Source organism: Arachis stenosperma, chromosome 3 (genome assembly GCF_014773155.1).
Source record: "Arachis stenosperma cultivar V10309 chromosome 3, arast.V10309.gnm1.PFL2, whole genome shotgun sequence".
In the NCBI taxonomy this organism is placed as follows: Eukaryota; Viridiplantae; Streptophyta; class Magnoliopsida; order Fabales; family Fabaceae; genus Arachis; species Arachis stenosperma.
Window position 1 is genome coordinate 159,010,677 of NC_080379.1, and position 19,623 is coordinate 159,030,299.

At 32.3% G+C, this 19,623-nt stretch overlaps 3 protein-coding genes across 4 annotated transcripts; 2 read left to right on the forward strand and 1 right to left on the reverse strand.

Moving 5' to 3' along the window:
- Positions 1 to 278: 278 nt before the first annotated feature.
- Positions 279 to 872, reverse strand: LOC130967076 (putative F-box/LRR-repeat protein 23). Its single transcript, XM_057891898.1, has one exon. It carries the CDS (start codon positions 870 to 872, stop codon positions 279 to 281), a length of 594 nt encoding a protein of 197 aa, XP_057747881.1.
- Positions 873 to 3,921: 3,049 nt separating this feature from the next.
- Positions 3,922 to 5,459, forward strand: LOC130967627 (HMG-Y-related protein A-like). Of its 2 annotated transcripts, none has more exons than XM_057892572.1 (2): positions 3,922 to 4,142; positions 4,612 to 5,459. In XM_057892572.1, the coding sequence occupies exons 1-2, from the start codon at positions 4,092 to 4,094 to the stop codon at positions 5,116 to 5,118; spliced, it is 558 nt and encodes a 185-aa protein (XP_057748555.1). In that variant the 5' UTR covers positions 3,922 to 4,091; the 3' UTR covers positions 5,119 to 5,459. The 2 variants fall into 2 exon arrangements, with proteins under 2 accessions (XP_057748555.1, XP_057748556.1); XM_057892573.1 differs by having other exon boundaries at positions 3,928 to 4,142; positions 4,624 to 5,459.
- A 6,658-nt stretch (positions 5,460 to 12,117) lies between these two features.
- Positions 12,118 to 13,713, forward strand: LOC130967142 (HMG-Y-related protein A-like). The gene is made up of 2 exons (XM_057891962.1): positions 12,118 to 12,372; positions 12,903 to 13,713. The coding sequence occupies exons 1-2, from the start codon at positions 12,331 to 12,333 to the stop codon at positions 13,380 to 13,382; spliced, it is 522 nt and encodes a 173-aa protein (XP_057747945.1). The 5' UTR covers positions 12,118 to 12,330; the 3' UTR covers positions 13,383 to 13,713.
- The last annotated feature ends 5,910 nt before the right edge of the window (positions 13,714 to 19,623 follow it).

A 19,623-nucleotide genomic window follows, 5' to 3' on the forward strand; every position in this document is an offset into this window, starting at 1 on the left:
GCAGGATTACCATATTTGTTTTAAGTTGCCAGATGTTCCAAGAAAAAATACCATGATTCAATAAAAACTGTTTCTGAAAAGAAGTGAGGGCATTAATCACTTCCATATAGATAAGGTTCCTGGTGAAGTGGTGATGCTCAAACTAGTTTGTAACTAAACATATTGCCTTAAAAACAACTCTACTAAAATAGGAGCTTTTAAAAAGAAAAAAATTGCCTTAAAAACATAGTATTATACTAATGTAGCATCAACAAATCATTTAAGAACATTGCTTGCAACTACAATATTCGATAATATTCTACCGTCATTCTTTCTGCAAATGCTTCATCATCTTCATTTGACTCTCTGAGTCCACAATCACAACACATATCCCAAGAAATGTCGGCACATGGATCATCCTTATCGTCAGAAGTTTCTTTAGTTAGGTACCAGGATCGATCAAGATGCTTATCCGGACCCTGAAGTTCTTTGATCTGCTCAGGGCATCTTTTCCCCAACCTTGTCCCTCCCAAGTACTGAATACCAAAACAGCCTCTCATGTCAAGCGGTTCCAGGTGACGACATCTGTCAAGAATAGCCACCAAGCCAGCAGTGTTCAAATGGTTTCCCACGAAGTTGAGATGGCGAATATTTGGTATTATTTTCGCAATGGCAAATGCTTCATCATTGCATTCATATTCGTCTCTTATCTTCCTCCTTTCCATGATAATTTTCAAAACAGTGAGATGAGAGCAGGATTGGCCTATAGCCTCAATGGAATTCTTAGAAGAAACGCAGCTATATGAAATCTCAAGCTCCTCCAGCTGTGAAAGCTTCTTAGCAACTTCAATCAATGACTGACTTATAATATCCGAGCAATATGCAAGCCTCATGCGCTTTACACAGTGTTTCCACTAGGAAATAAAATATAATAAGACAAACTTATTAGTGCTTTAATAGAGAAAGGGAAGGGGATACTAAACAAATTATTATGCGTTTAATTTGAATATATGCAACCTCTCTTTAAAAGAGGCAGTTATATTTAATCAACCCAGAATCAAAATGATCTATAATTCTCATGAATGCAGTCATCTAATAGGATAGCTAGGTTACCCCATATGATTCTGGGTATTTTAGGTGACGGTGAATCGGATCGGGTGGAAAATGCGATGCGAGAGGATGATTCGAACGATGTACTAGCTCACATCTTAGGGGACAGTGACAAGGATACTCCTAAGAACTCACCTGAACATCAGGGGCCATCCAATTTCGGGTCACAGCAACACTCTCCGCATTTTTCAACGCTGAACTTGGAAGCCGTCAACCAGCAACCGGACATAGATTCTACCTTTGTAGGTCAAGGATTACACGAGGGAAATTCTTCTGGAGAATTTCAAATTGGCCAATCTTTCCAGACTATGGAGGAAGCTGTGTTGAGCATAAAGGATTATAGCATCCGGCGTGGAGTTGAGGATAGGGTGATAGAGTCAGATCATCTTAAGTATCAAAGGAGATGCAAGGAGTTCAAAAAAGGTTGCACGTGGATGATTCGTATCACACTTCGACAGCGAAAGAGTACTTGGGGTTAGAAGGCACAACATACCTCACACTTGTTTGGCCACATCGATTTTGAGTGATCATTGACAACTTGATCGTCATATCATTTGTGCGAGGATATTTCCCTTGGTTAGAGCTGATGCCGCAGTTATGATAAAAGTGTTGCAAGAAGTTACAGAGGCAACCTACAGATTCAAGCCTAGTTACAGAAAAGTGTGGATGATAAAATAGAAGACAGTTGCACAGATTTACAGGAATTGGGAAGAGTCGTATGCCTAGTTGTTTCGTTGGATCTTTGGTGTGCAATCCACGATGGATGAAACCGTGGTGTTGTTGAAGATTTCTCCGGTACGTGTCGATGATCAGGTTGATGAGTTTATAGTGTACTTTCATCGTCTTTTCTAAACATTTCCTCCATGCATTGAGGCACTTAGATATTGCAAGCCACTAGTCAGCATCGACATGACTCATTTGTATGGAAAGTACGACGGCATTTTGCTTCTGGCTATCGCGCAAGATATTGAACTTTTACATAAAATTTTGAAATATATCTTAATGTATTTTAGAACAAGTGAAAAATGTCCAACTTTTAAATTCATAAGTCCTACATTATAAAATTTAAAATAATAGAACTTAAATTTAAAACTTAAATCTTAAACTTAAAATAATAAAATATAACCGTTAGATTCTATTTCTAAAATTTAAATTTTAAATTTTAAATATTAAATTACAAAATTTATAATTTTAAAATTTAAAATAATAAAATATCACATTATCAACGTTAAGTTATATTTCTAAAATTTAAGTTTTAAATTTAATATTTAAAAGTTAAAATTTTAAATCTTAGTTTTCAAATACGATATTTAAAAAATAACCCTACAAGCTTTAAACATTGTAATTAAAATTTTAACCCTAAATTTTAATTACAGGAGGATAACCATTCTACTTAAACATTTGATCCTATCTTTAAATTTTAAATTTTAACTTTAAAATTCTAAACTACAAATCTTAAATTCTATATTCTAACTACTGCACCATAATACTACATTTTATGTCATATAAAATTCAATAACTAAAAGAAAACAAACTTACTTCTTCGTTGATGTTACCAGCAATGTGCGCAACGCCGTTGAGTTGGTACAGACTGCGTTCGTCCGCCATGGTTCCACGCATAAATGATTCTAAATTCTCAAATTCTCTCTAAGCCTTAAGAGCCTTCCCTTCTCAATTCACAATTTCCTCTCTCTCTAAAACAAAGTTTAACTTCTCTCTCTACTTTTGCCAAATGATGAAAACTGAATAATCCATAACTCCCTTCAGCGTATTTATACTCATACATAAATTGTTACACCTCTTTAGCAGTTTATGTATTGTTGGATTTCATGAAAAAACCGCTTGAAGGGTGTCACAATTTTTTTCTTTTTTTTTTTGTGTTGGAACCCTTTAACAATTTATGTGTATTGCTAATCCGTAGATCTCCTATCGTAATTTCTATAATAATATAAAAATTGTATTGCGTATACAATCAATAAAAGTTATAATCTAATAAAATTAAAATGCAAATGATTTATTTTATTAACTTGGCATTTGTAAGTGTTTGTGATTTTAGTACCCGGATAAAAGTGTTATTTCGTTAAGTATACTTATGACTAGACCCTTGTAATAACCGCTTACTTGTTTTTCTAATTCCGTTAACAGGCTAAAAATCTAATATATTATATATATTTATTGTTTTAAAAACATACAGCAGACAATTTTTCCTTGTTTAGAATGAATGATGATTTAAAATTGTACTAGTATATCATTAGTCGTATGCTTATTGAACCTAATCAACCTATATTAATTGACCTCACTCTCTTTCAGTCACTTGGATGGAACATCATTATCATGAGTGTCAGTGTGTGACACCTTCTTGTTGGTGGTGTTGTACAAATAAATCTCTGGGGGTAGCTGCCACTTATTACTAGTGACTAGTGAGTGCGGAGTAGTGACTACTGACTAGGGAACAACCATATCTGAATCTAACGGACTCAGAACACACGTGATCCTCCCCCCATAAAATCCTCACCGTCGGCTCTCTTACATCAATTTGGATGCTACATCTGTTGAGGTCACGAAAACAAGGAGCTCCCATTCCGGTTTTGGGCTTCCAATTGGGCCCCACCTTTCTACCGAGTTACCCCGTCCACCTTCAGGGACATCTCTGTACTTTCACACTGTATTATTAAAAACAATAAAAAACATAAGCCACCTCAGCGATCCGTGTGTTATTCAGGTGGCAATACCCCACCGTCTGATCACTCACCCTTCTCCAAATCCCAACCGTTCGGATTTTTCCCGAAAACATCAACAACAGCAATTGCAAGAAAAGAAAGAAGCTCTTGCATTTTTTTTAATTAATTTATTTTTTATTTTATCTTTTCGTCCTTCAAATCAGATCCTCAATTCTTTGCAGGTTCTGCCCAAACGAACGAGACAGTTGTGTGACAGAAGAGAACCTTGAATCTTGGAAGTTGTATTTCTTTACGGGAACGAGAGTTCTGCCAAACCTTTTAATGGCGACTCCAGAGGTTAATAAACCTCGTTCACTCCCTCCATACCCCGAGGTAACATTTTTCCCTTCTTCAAATCTCCATTTATCTCTTAATACTTTACCTAATTCAAAGTTTTCAGTTATTATTTGATCCTAAAACTTTCATCTATGTTTTTAATTGTTATTATTTTTAGATTTTTTAGATGATTTCAACTGCATTCAGAATCTTCCCTTCTTGCTTTTTCTTTCTTTATTTTCTTGTTTAGGTTTAATCTTGATCTGAATTCTGAATATTTACAACTGTTCTTGCTATGCTTCCATTGGAATTTCAAAAACTTGGAGAAATGAAAAAAAAATAAAGATATTGATTAATTAAGTATCTCCCCCGATTTTGCATTTATAGGAAGCTAGAGAATGGAAATGAAAATTATTTCACTGTATTACGGGTGGAATTAACTAAACAAAAACGACTATAGATTATTTTAAATCAGTGGAGACTGGGTGAGCTTTGTTTACGCGAGTTTTTGTTTTAATTTTCTCAGATGATTTTGAAGGCAATTGAAGCTCTTAATGAAGAGAACGGTTCGAACAAAACGACAATATCAAAGTACATAGAATCCACGTACGGAGGTTTGCCTCAGGGGCACAAGGCACTGCTCAATGTGCACCTTGCAAAGATGAGGGACAGTGGTAAGCTAGTCTTTTGGAAAAACAACTACACCATACGTGACCCCAACACGCCGCCACGGCGGGGCCGGGGCAGGCCCCCAAAGCCCAAGGACCCTCTCTCCCCGGGCACTATCGTTGCACCCTCCAGGCCCCGGGGAAGGCCCCCAAAGGACCCAAATGAGCTGCCACGCCCACCAAAGGCTAAGACCTCGGGTGGGAGTGGCAGACCGAGAGGGCGGCCAAGGAAAATGGCCCGGCCCTCTGGGGGATTTGATGGCTCGCCACCGCCAATGGTGGTTGGGGGTTCGCCTAGTGGGAGGGGGAGAGGGAGGCCTCCCAAAATGAAAGGTCCATTGGCGGAAATTAGTGTTGATCAATAGGGTAACGCTTTTTTGTTCTTGGTTGTTGAATCATGGTAATGTTTTTTTCTTCCAAGTGTTGGGGTTAGAAAAGTGTCTTTGAGTGTTACGGATGAATTGTTATGTACAATTTGTGTAGCGTTAGTTGATGATGAAGCTTTGGTGGTTTGTAAACTGTAACTGTGAAAATAGGACAATCAACCATGGATAGGACTTGATGGACTCTAAAATCTCTCATGACAAGAAATTTCTCGTGTGTGTAGATTATTCAGTTTAAGATTTTTTTTAATCTGAAATTACTAATAATTAAGTTTGTATAAACAAATTGTGAATTCAATTATATAATATTATTTTTCAAGGCATGTAGTTTGTTGGCGAAACATTGTTTGAAAGTTGAAACACATTTTTCTGATTTCCAAAGCAATTTATGATTTTTATGTGTTAGAATATATTAGGATAATTCTAGTAAATGTTAACTGCTCTCAGAGTAAAGTATTGTTTTTATCCCAACGTTTGGGGTAAATCTTAAAATTGTCCCTAACGTTTCAATCGTCCTATTTACGTCCCTAACGTTTTAAAATTGACTCAATGTTGTCCTGCGGTTAGGGATCCGTTAATAAAATTAACGGCGGGACAAAATTGAGACGATTTTGAAACGTTAGGAACCGTAAATAGGACTAAAACATTGGGGACAAAAACGATACATAAAAATAAATTTTAATTTTATTCTTCAATAATATCAATTTGTTACTGTATATAGTATTCAATTATTTTTAATCATATTTACACTTAATTACCTTATTTTCATTCTAAATAAATTTATTTTTTCAATTTTACACTTAAAGTAATGTATTTTTTATAAATAAATAAATTTTACACTTTTATTCTAAATAAATAATGTAATGTGACTAGAATGAAAGTGTAAAACTATAAAAAAATATAAGTAATGTGATTAAGTAATGAAAGTAAAATTACATTATTTATTTAGAATGAAAGTATAAAATTTATTTATTTATAAAAAAATTATATTACTTTAAGCGTAAAATTATAAAAAAAATAATTTATTTAGAATGAAAATAAGGTGATTAAGTGTAAATATGATTAAAAATAATTGAATACTATGTATAATAAAAAATTAATATTATTGAAGAATAAAATTGAAATTTATTTTTATGTATCGTTTTTGTCCCTAATGTTTTAGTCCTATTTACGTCTCTAACGTTTTAAAATCGTCTCAATTTTGTCCTACCGTTAATTTTATTAACGGATCCCTAACGGCAGGACAACATTGAGTCAATTTTAAAACGTTAGGGACGTAAATAGAACGATTGAAACGTTAGGGATAATTTTGAGATTTACCCAAATGTTGGGGACAAAAATAATACTTTACTCTTGCTCTTAATATATTCTAATATTATGGATTATTGATTTTTGAATAAGAAACCAAAATGACCACACTAACAATCTTTGCTAGTAACTAGTTTGGGTTGTTCCATTTATTTAATTTATTTGTCTATTTAAGTAATTATTAGGAGTTTGAATTTTGTTTGTGTATGTAACAATTAATCTTTAATACGTTGGGTTGGAAATGTCGTGTGCATGCTTTTAAGTCATTTAGATTAGAATAGGTTGCGTGATTAAAATAGTTATATTCTTTTCTTTCTTTAAGTATAATTGTGGTTTTAGATTACAATTTAAAAATATATGTAATAAGTAGTTTAAAATTATAATCTCGCTACGTTTTTAATAGTATTTTTGTCAATTTCTGCCAACTCTTGTTAATGATTGTGCTTAATAAAAGTATTTTTATGGATGCATCTAATAAAAATATTTTTTTTGTACGACTGTATCTAATAGAAGTGTCTTTATATAGATATTTTTTTTATATATGTGTTTAAAATATAATAATTAATTATTATTGACAATAAGTTGGCAGATAATAATTTATTCTCAAATTATGATTCACTACAAAATTTATTCTCAAATTTTAGTAATTTTTCATAGAATTTAACAAATGAAGAATCATAGTTCCCTTTAGGCTTTCACTATTTACCTTTTCACAAAACCTACCTCATAAATAGTGGGTCATATCTTCTAAAGTTTTCTTTGTAAAAATAAAACTTATTTTAGATTTTTATATATTATTAATCTATTTAAAAATGCTAAATCATGTGTTAAGGCTCAATTTGGGTAAATAACTTAAATAAGTATTTATAAAAAAAGAGTTTAAAATATAAGGACTTTTATTAATAGCAACTTATAAATAAGTTATTTTGTATTTAAATTTTTAGTTATAGAAGTATATATTTTAAAGTTGTAGCGTTTGAATAAATAATTTAAAAAATACCATTTTTTACATAAGAAAATAAAAATTAAAATAACGATGATAACAAATTGAATGTTTACATAATCTAATCACTAAAATTACAATCGTTTAGCCAATTGATTCTTTATTTGCTCTCTTGTTAATTTCATTTTTTAGACAATTGGTTTTTTTCACGTAATATCATTAGAAATTAGTTCTTCTACTTCACCTTCACTCATAACGGTGTTTTTATATGTAGTGAATAATAATAAAATTTTAATTCACGATAATCTTAACGACAATGCCAAAGAAATTATTGTGTAGTTAGTGTTTGCTGTTTGATGGTGTATGATATGGTAGGTGAACGTAAAAAAACAAATATAAAATGTGTGTCAATGTATATTTTGTTGTTATTTTTTTACTTTTTTATACTTTTATTAGCCTCCTCCTTTATTGGGTCAAGAACTTATTATAACTAACTATAAAAATAAAATCAAATATGAAAAAGAAATTAAAACTGAAATTTCATACCACACAATTAAATATAAATTTAATAATAAAAATAGAGTGGTAAAATAATAAAAAAATAACTGAAAAGAATATATGCAGTAAGTGGTTCGTTTTAAAATGGTGGTGGAAAGTCTATTTTCAGCAGATAAATCATTACGTAAAAATGGTGGTGAAAGGACACTGCTTCTAAGAGATGGAACCTTGCGTGAAAATAATGGTGGATGGCCAATATTTCTAGAAAAATAAAAAATAGTTTTACATAACTAAAAATAAAAATATTTTTTTTTGTTTTAAAATCAATTTATTTTAAAAAAATGATAGAATGACTTCTCATAAATGAGAAATCATATAATTTTACTTTTTTAAAATATTGTGAATTAACATCTTGAGAAGTTAAAAATTTATTTTTAAATAATACCAAATATGCATATTATGATTTTTTATAATTTAAAAGTTAAAAAAGTAACTTCTGTTATTTTTTAAATGGGCTCTAATAGTAATGTAAAGATTGAAAATATAATTAATAAGCTCTTGACTCAAGAAAAATAATGTAATGAAAAAATGATTTTAATAGAAAATCAAAGGAAAGAAGGTTGAAGAAGAACATTTTGATTCCTGGTCGAAAATAAAATAAATAAAAGAGTTGGTCCTACAGTTACCAAACCAGCCCAGTCAATCGAACTGAAAATCCGGTTATTTGATCATTAATTTGAATTGAGTCATTATTTAAATAGGTGAAGTAATTAATTTAATTGAATTTAGTCAAATTCAATAAAAATTAGTCAAATCTAATTAAAATTAATTAAATTTGGTAAAATTCAGTTAATTAAAAAATAATTTCTATACATAAATTTTTTTATTAAATATATTATATAAATATAATTAAATTATATTTTTAAATTTAAAAAATAATATTTTAATAATTATAATATATTTTTTATTTATATGATTATTATTTGGATAAAATATATTTTTTGTTTTAAAATTTGTTAAAATATCTTTAAATTTTATTTTGTTTTAATTTTGTCCCATAAATTTTACATTAAATATATTCTTGGCAGCAATTTTTTTTTAAATTTAGGACCAATTCAACAATAATTTTACAAGAATAATTTTTAACACCTATAAATTAGATATAGTTGTCATATATTATTATTAGATTGGTCCTAAACTTTCTAAAAATTTAGCTGTCAAGTATATACTTGATGCAAATTCAAAAATTTTTAGGACAAAATTTAAATAAAATAAATCTAAGAGTATTTTTGAAATTTTTTAACAAATTTCAAGAATAAAAAAAATTATTCTTATTTTTATTTTTTTATATATACTTAAAGAGTATAATAAATATAAATTTATAAATACTTGAAGAATATAATAAATATAAACTAATTGATGAGTTATTAAAATTTAAAAATAATAATGAATTTAATACAAAATAAAACTAAACAGATATTTATTATAAAAATAAGAAATAAATTTATTTTTATGTAATTATTTAATTATAATCAGATCAATCGATTTAACTTATAACTTATCGATTGAACCAATAATATAATAATTCGATAGTCTAACTAATTTAATTGTTTAATTATTGGTTAGATTTGATAACTATAGTTGGTTCATAATAGGTGTATTAGTGTATGTGTTTGGCTATTGTAAATCTTTATAATTTGTGACATGCTTCAAGAGTCATTGTTGATTGTTGTTCGTCGAACAATAGCTGTATTTCTTTTGGAAGAGTAAACCGTAGATCACATTCACCATGTGTGGTGTAGGTTTTGCACTTTTGTGATAATGTAAATTGTGCAAAAGAGCTATGATTTCTTACTTGTATTTATAAATTGTTGTTTTTTTTTAACGATTTTAGGTCTATTTTTCTGTATCAAGATTGTAGTTAAACTCTATTAAAAAGGATCAACTATTGGGAATAAATTTTTACATAAAATATATTTTTTAATTTCTAATTAAAACCAACATTTATATATAATTAAAAAAATATACGGATGCTGCGAACTTTTCACATTTAAAAACCTCCAAAAATAACTGTGAAAACAAGGAAGCTCCAATTTCTTTTGTTAGTTTTCTTTTTGTTAGTATTTGATATTTATCAAAGTGACAGATTTCTTTTTTCTTTTTTTATCTTTATTCTTATATATTTCTTTTTTACAAAGCAATACAATTACATATCTTTAAAAAATATATACAGATAGTCAAATACAATCACTTTTTTATTAGGAGAATTGCAAAACATTGTATTTATTTTAATTTATTTGTGTAAAAAAATTCTGAGAATCATTTGTGTTTAAAATAAAGAGTGAATATCTCATCCGACCCCTGACAATTACCTCGAAAGGACAACGATGCCCCAAAAAAAAACACACCCAATTTGGCTCTTGATTTTTTTTTTTGGGACTGATTAGCCTTTGTGCCAAAAAAAATAACCTGGATTTTTTTTGTACAGGAGTCTCGTTATCCTTTCGAGGTAATTGTCAGAGGCCGGGTTAAGTTTTTTTTTTTTAAGGCCTCGTTGTCTTTCGAAGTAATTGTCAGGACTATTTTGGGTTTTATTCGAAGTAAATTTTTTTACTAATGAATCAAAACTTTTGGAGCTTACAACGGATGCTCTTATTACAACGGATGCTCTTATGATTCAAACCTAACTCCAAATATGGCCTTCGTATATGGTTTTGGAGAATCTAAAAAAGCCAGAAAAAAAGTGGATAGCATGTTTCTCCAATAAAAAACAACATGAGTGTTACCTAATTGTTGCTAATAATCTGTAGACTATGTGTAACGGTGACAAATTTTGATAATAAGAAAAGAAAATGGATTAGTGTGTTAGTGCTTTTCGTAAAATATTATTATGTTAGTTGGTCATATAGTGTGTACGTAATATTCCCTTCCATCTTTTTTTCCCCTATTTTGTTTAAGAAGTTGGGGAACACAACACTATAGCTAGAGCATATGGAAAGTAAGATACTAAAATTTATAATAAAAAATAATATAAAAGTAACTAATTACATTTCAAAATTAATATCACATCAAAAGAGCATATGGCTATGCTAGAAGCGATTCCTCACATACATAAATCTTGGGTGGAAAATTATTATTAGGTGCGAAGTGCGAACAAATTTTATGACTTACAAATTGTCTAATTGATTAATTAAGAACTTAAATTTTGACATTTCAAATAAGATTTGTATGAAGGACTCTAACTAGTCCGAAAACTGTAGTTACTCTCATCTTCTTGAAACCGCATTCTTGTTTCCTTGCTCATATTGTTTGAGGCACCAAAACTATACGAAGTTCCAATGATATTACTTCTTCATTTTTGTGTCTCTTTATATGGTAAATCTAAGTTGCTTTTTCCTGTTTTTCATTATAAACCATGGAATTCTTTATCTTTTATTGAATAAAATATTAAAGTAATAACTTTTTCTTTTTGTAACATCTTATGATTCTTATCACTCGACTTTACACTCTTTTAAATTATAAATGTTTAAAATATTTTTTCCGAAAAATTATTGTAATATTGTCTATTAAATTGAATGTTATATTATATCTTCCTGTATTTTTCTTATATTGTATTTTTCTAATATGTATATTAAAAATTTGATTAAAAGATGAATCAATTTGTCTGACAATAATAATTCTCAAAAATTTATAAACAATAAAAATTGATCGAAAACTAAAATAATCTATTTAAAATTATTAGGAACCAATTTGAGTATTTATTTATTTGTTTTAAGTGTTGCATAGTTAAACATATATGACCACATTATTCTAAAACCGAAAGTGGCATGTTTTTGTGGCATCATAATATTCCCTACTTTCATATCATCATACTCAATTTTATAAAGGAAAAAAAAAACGGAAAGAAAAAAAAAGGGGTTAGAAAACAGAGAAAAAAGAAGAGAGTTAAGAGGGTCACTTCATCCAAAAACAAAGCCCAAAGAACAAGGGGACCTTAAAAAAGATCTTTGAACTTCAACATAATTGCCATGTCATCGATCAAGGTTACCCTGTAACAACGGATCCATCACCGTCCGATCATCATCCATCTTTTAAATCCGAGCTGTCCATTATAATCCCCAAAAAGGATGAAGGAAGAAGGTGGGTGAAAAAGGGGAACTGTTTGCATCTTCTTTTTTTATTTTATTTTTATTATTTCCTCTTTTTCTCTGCTTTGCAATTTTTTTTTTAATTTATTTATGCTGCCTATTACCTTTATATCACACCACTAGATCTTTGCAAGTGCCACCCAGACCAAAAACTGTTCCTTTGGGTGAAAAAAAATTGAACCCTTCCTCTTACAACCCCAAAGTTTTCATTTTTAATATTTGGGGTTAGTGACTTAGTGGAGTGTGCACTGTGCCAGCTAGCTACTCAGCTGCCTCATCAACCTGCAACATACATCAATGGCGACAGAAGAGGATACTAAACTTCCTCCATACCCTGAGGTAAACTTAGCTATCTTTTAACCTAGCAATTTCTTCCCTCTTTTTAAACCCTAATAAATATATAAATCAATATCCAAAGAATGTTCATAGTGAAGCAAGTAGAATCTTATGAGTATCAAGGTTGTTTGAATTTAAAAAAAAAAATTGGTTTCATTTTCTTTTTTTGCCTACATCTTCATTTGAGTTTCAATGTTCCCTAATCGTTATAGGCTGATTTGGTTTTGTTCACCAACTTGAATCTACTTAGTTGAATTAGAAGGCATGTTTGGAAAAAGAATTTAGGGTTTGTAGAAATTTTAACAAGAATGCAACACCCCAAAGTTGTAATTTTGACTGGGAGAAATATTGTTTATCGTTATTATGGGATCTGAGAGTTGAGACTCACTTCATGCAATTTTTACACTTCCCATATGAACATGTCAGAAACTCATCAATTTTAGCTATGATTTTATTTTATATATGTTATTTTTGAAAAATACATGTATGAAGTTGTATCTTTTTGTGTGTGTTGGGATTGTCATATGGTGCAGATGATAATGAAAGCAATTGAAGCTACGGGGGACAGCAATGGCGCAAGCAAATCAGCCATATCAAACTACATAGAGTCCACCTATGGGGAGCTGCCAGCAGGGCACACCGAATTACTCTCCCAACACCTCAACAACATGAAGGAGAGTGGCGACCTCACGTTCTTGAAGAACAACTACATGAAGCCTGACCCTAATGCTGCACCAAAGAGGGGCCGTGGCAGGCCTCCAAAGCCCAAGGCCCCTCTCCCTCCGGGGACAGTCCTGTCCTCACCAAGGCCCCGGGGACGTCCCCCCAAGGACCCTAATGCCCCACCTACTGCAAAAGTGTCAAGTGGCAGGCCTCGAGGCCGGCCCAAGAAGGTTCCTAGGACCACAGACGAGCCTTTGTCATCGACGTCACCTTATGCTTCCTCCACTGGAAGGCCAAGGGGCAGGCCTCCTAAGATGAAGCCTCACATGGCAGAAGTGAGTGTTGAATAATGAGAAATATTTTGTGTATTTGTTTTGTTGAGTATGTCAAACTAAACATACATTTGGTTACTTTTAAATGAGGTATGGATGGATTCTATCATCCTATTTGAGAGTAACCAAGTGTATAACATCAAATAAGTACGAGGAATATCCCCAGTGAACAATTGAGATATTAGAGTTGGCCCTTTCTTGGGGTGACCAGCCATGTAGGACAACTTTAATTTCCTCTTTAGTAGTAGATGTGGACTTAATTATTAGATTTGTGTTTAATTTGCAATGCTGTTTTGTAAAATTTGTGTAGTGAGTGATTAGCTTTTGAATGACGCTTTCGTTCTTGGTCTCAGATTGTTAGCCAATGAGGACAATGACTAGAACTTGTTAAGCTTTCGTTCCTGTCGATTGTGGTGTTATAAGTCCTAACATCTAAATTATGATAAAAATGGGTGCTGTTATTTTGAAATATCATCAACGTTAGATGAATTTAAACACATTTAAAGTTGAACAAATATTTGATATACGGTATCTACATATAACAATGTTATATATAAACCTTGTTTATCGTTTGGCTGGAAAAAACTCATTTAACATTATGGATAATGAGGATCAGGAGTTAGAGTAAGAATTATGACAGGCAAGAAGCGGGAAACGATGTTATAAAAAATTGTTTGACGATGAAGTTTGGTGGATATTAAGATGTGGTGTGCAACTGCAAGAAGTAATTGCTCCTAATCTGTTCCCTTTAATATGGTCCCAGCTAGCAGTGTTGAACGACATTAGTGAATGAATTGGTGTCACGTCTCGCAACACATCTGATTCCCTATGGTAGTAGACTTGTAGGGACTGGTCAAACCTTTTTTCTTGACTTGGGACTGGTCAATTTGTCGTTGCTAAATTTAGTATATAATGGGAACTTTTTAAGTTGAGACGGATTGTTTAGATTGTTTCCTTGAGTACGTCTCTGTTTTTTCTTCTGGGCAAATCAAATAAACAACCCATTAGGATTTATAATTTACGTAAATTTTATAAATATAAGGAGTGGACGTGAATTTTCGAAATTTATGTAAACCGAATCCATATAATTTGATTTGCCTTCATTTTATGTAAATTGAAGTAAGCTAATTTGATTTATTTTGGTTTCATGTATATAGGAGTTATTACATTCGATTTATCAATAACACTCATAATTCGATTCGATTTATGTAAGAGACTCTTAATGGTTAATCCATGTAATTCGAATAAATATGATTCTATTTATACGTAAAACCTAATCATGCTATATCGAAGATGGTAGATTTATTTGCAACACTCATAATTGTGCATCTTCTTTAGCATCCGTTACCTATAGTAGTAGACTTGGAGGGACCAGTCAAACCTTTTTTTCTTGACTTGGGACCGGTCAATTTGTCGTTGCTAAACTTAGCTTATAATGGAAATTCTCATGTTGAGAGGGATTGCTTAGTTTGTTTTCCTGAGCACAAGAGTACATTCTCTATTATTTTTCTTTTGGATAATCACATAAACAATCTATTAAGGTTTATAATTTACGTGAATGTTCTAAATATAAAGATAGACACGAATCTCCTAAATTTATGTAAATCAAATCCACATAATTCGATTTACCTTCATTTCATTAAGCTAATTCGATTTATTTTAGTTTTATGTAAATCCAAGTTACTACATTTGATTTACTAGCAACACTCGTAATTAGAATCATATTGATTCGATTTAGTCATACGCCTATAATTCGAATCTTGTTAGATCGATTTATATGTAAACCTAATCATGATAAATCGAAGATAATAAATTCAATTTATTAACAAAGTAATGTATATGATTAAATCAAATTGACTCAATTCAATTTACGTAAGGACCTCGTGCTATATAGGATCATAACGTGAAGTGTTGAATAGAGATAAATTCATAAGGGTTAGTAAAGAGAGTTTTATAGTTCTTGTGCAATAGAAAGACACGACTAAAAAAAAAATATTTACTGATAAGGATCTGTTGAGTGTTTTTATCAGACCTTCTACGAGCCTTGTTGATTTTCAGAATACCGTACTACAGAAATTATAATTACATGGAACGAAACAGATAGAGAAGTTATATTATAGAATTCCAAGTTATGTTGTTCGCGATGGGGTGAAGTACGACTCATTTCTGATGGACAGTGAGCGAGGATCTGCAAGTTTTATTTCACTGTCGTCGCCAGTTTTCGAAGGTGGAAATTTCTGAACTATTGGCCAAGCTTGTGGATGTGGTCTCTAGCTCAGAAGATCGAACTGGAATAATCAATCAGTAGCAATGGCAACAGCCTCCAGTTCAACCTTGTTGTTGTGTCTTCATCTATGCCTGTACTGGCATCTGTAGGAGATTTGATGGCATCTCCGTCTTTCGCATCTGATCCACATCGCAATGAGATTGCGGAAATAGGTGCTAACATGAATACTATTGTTATGATCCCAATTTTTGGAGAGATTGGAGAACTAGATACGGTGGAAGACGTGCTAGGGGATGATGATAATGTTGAACCCGCCATGATTGACAATGACAGCGATGATGACATATGGAGGAGTATTCCTATTGGGGCTGCTGGAGCATCAAGCTCGGAAACTCAACAGTACCACCACACTTTTCGACTCTAGACTTAGATGCCATGAGACAGTAGGGTTTCCGGATGTAAAAGTTTGTTTTGGGGCCAAAGATTCACAGGACACTCTAAGTCTAGCTGAATTCCAAGTCAGTCAATAGTTTTAGAATAAAGAGTAAGGCGTCTTATGTGTGAAGACTTATTGTATCCGCCATGAGATTGAGTACAAAGTGCTGGAATCGAACCATGTCAAGTACTACAGAAAAGTATATGAAGTTCAGAACAACTTCAGATGGTTGATTCGGATCACTTTACGACAATGGAAAGGTATCTGGGAGGTCAGACGGTATAACGGACCTCATACATGTTTGGCCACCTCGATCTCCAGTGTTCACAGGAAGTTTGACTATCATGTGATATCTACTTTCATCCTTTCTATGATCAGAGCTGATACGGCTGTGTCCATCAAGGTTTTGCAGAATACGACGGATGCACATTTTGGGTTTAGACCTACGTACAAGCGGGTATGGTTGGCTAAGCAGAAGGCCGTCGCGCAGATATATGGGGATTGAGAGGAGGCCTATAATGCCTTGCCAAGGTGGGTACTTGGTGTGTAGATAACAATGCCAGGTAGTGTTGCAGTTCTGAAGACGAGTCATGTATGAGTTGGAAGCCAAATTAACGGGTCATCTGCATTTTTCCATTGACTTTTTTGGTTATTCCCATCATGCATCAAGGCATTCAAGCATTGTGAATCGTTGGTCAATATTGAGTATTGACGAAACCCACTTGTACGACAAATATTGGGAAGTATTATAATCTCGCTACATACGGTAGCCACTAAATATGTATGAATGTACTAGACTTGTCACCGAAGAGCTGTGTGGATAATAGCATCATGATTTACACTCTGGCGCACCTCCTGACTGTCTCCTTGTCTATGTCATGGAAAGGTGACTGAATGTCTCTTGCATCCAAGTGCACTTCACGATGAAGTTGTTGATGCAGTCCGCCGGAGGTAACACACCCAATAACTCATGGAACCAATCTCATGCAGGTTAGCCACCATCAATATACCGCTCGAAATCCGTCAGGCATCCACTGACGTACTGTCTATTGATGGGAAGGCCTATCTAGTACACAACATCCTGTAGCATAATTATGCACTCTCCGAATGACATGTGGAAGGTATGCGTCTCAGGCCGCCACTGCTCGACAAATGTACTGAACAACGCCTCATCTAACCTAAACCAGTGGTCGTTGAGTCTCGTGAGATGGGCTAAGCCAGCCATCTGCAGTTACGGTATGATCCTGTCGTCTAGGGGCATATCATGCTATTTCCTCATGTTGGTGATACATCGGTGGACTACACGATGATGGAAAAATTCTTTTCGAACCATGACAATTAACAAACCAATTCACCAATAGGCCATTAAGTAATGCAGACATTTTTCAAGAAAATCATATCAAAGTTTTATCAAAAATCACCTAAAGCGAACAACTCTATTAAAAATAAATATTAATATAAACTATATTTCAATCCTGGACACAGATAACCTAACGTTCAATAATTTAATTAAATTGCATTAAACTAAATTAAATTAAACTCTAACGGTACATAGTTAATCTAATATTCAAGACATAAATTATAAAATTAAACTAAATTAAATTACATTAGTTTAAACTCTAACGTTTAAGGATTAAATTAAATTAACTTTAAATAATTAAACTAATTTAAATTATTTTTAAACAAATTAAACTTTTACTAAATTAATCCATTATATATATCTAAAAGCAAAAAATTACCACATGGCATCTCCTCATGGTACCTAAATTATAAACATTTCCCGCTTTTTTACTCCAATAGCAAATTTATGGAGAAATGTTTCCCGCTTTTTTACTCCAATTACAATCTCCAATTGCAGATTGAGATTAAGTGCTTAACAAAAATCTTCTTCCAATTTTACCCCTCTTTCACCTTCGAAGTTGCTATGCGCTGTTCCTCCTAAACCTTCGTTTCCAATAGCTTCCGCAATCTTCAGAGAATGCTGCTTGACGAGTCACTTCACTGAGTCTTCTTTTTTGATTTCCAAATCGCAGCAACGCCCTCTACCACCAACTGAGTCGCTCAATCATCTGTTTTCTACCACTGTTGACGATTCAATTCACCACCTTACCACTGCATTAGCTACTTCGGTTTCATTTGACCAAATGTGTAATCCTTTTTACTCTTACCTTGATCCTAATATGATTGGAGAGTGGGTTTGTTCATAACTCTATGCTTATATTCAAGCAAGAGATTGGTCAATTACTTTACTTTCTTCCACTACATAGTACATGCTTGATGAATGTGAACTTAATAATCAGTGAAGTGCTTTACTTCTTTTTTCTTGCACATTACATGTTTGTAGGATTGCTAGGCCTAAACTTAGTTGCTGATTTTTTTAAAGTATTACTTCCTTGCACATTACATGTTTGATGAATTGCTTCGTATTATAAATATTAGGTAGCAGAACTTAATAATCAGTGAATTGCATCACTTTCTTTCTCTTGCACATTACATGTTTGTTGAATTACTAGGCCTAAACTTAGTTGTTGATTTTTTTATAGCATTGCTTCCTTGCACATTACATGTTTGATGAATTGCTTTGTATTATAAATATTAGGTAAGGAAACTTAATACTCGGTGAATTGCATTAATTCCTTTTTCTTGCACCTTACATGTTTGTTGAATTGCTAAGCCTACCATAATTAGTTACGGCCAGAATGGTGCCACCGCTTATCTTACTTCTATTCCTTACTCTTCCTTTGTCCTTATTTTTCTTCTTCTTTCAAAAACAAAGAACACTTAACAAGAACAAAGTCTTTCCACCAGGTCCTAGAGGCCTTCCAATAATTGGAAATCTTCACCAATTAGATACTTCTTCCCTTTATCTTCAGCTATTCCAATTCTCAATGAAATATGGCCCTATATTTTCCATTCAATTAGGTCTAAAGTCAACAATTGTTATCTCGTCCCCTAAGTTGGCCAAAGAAGCATTGAAAAACCATGATCGTGAATTTGCTGGAAAACCAAACATGATTGCTCAACAAAAACTTTCCTATAATGGATTGGAGATATTCTCTTAATTTTATATTCTTATAAGCACACTATAATATATTAATTCAGATTGAATTTTATGTGGACCTAACCATTGTGGTGTATTGCATTACATGATATAAATTGAAACTTTAATTATCACATAAACCTCAGTTCAATCTATTATACATGTTGTAAATCCCGCTAAAATCGGTAAATAATTAGTTAATAAATTATATTTTAACTAGGAAAGCTAAAAATGCAAAACTAATATTAAAATAGGATAGAGCTCATCAAAACAAGAATTTTGATATCAATTTCGAAAATTTGGCCCAAAATCAGACCAAAAGGACCAAACCGATTGAACTGGGGCCTAAACCGGACCCATAATATAAAAGAAGCATCAACTTCTTCTTCCTCACTTCATACACCATGCAGCAAACAGAAAGTGGAAGAGGAGGAGTGGTGCACAAAATTGTGATCACTACTTTTCACAACTCAAATAATCCCCGGTAATGAATCCAAAAACTTGGTACTCAGTACCATGGCATAAACACAACTTCGCACAACTAACCAGCAAGTGC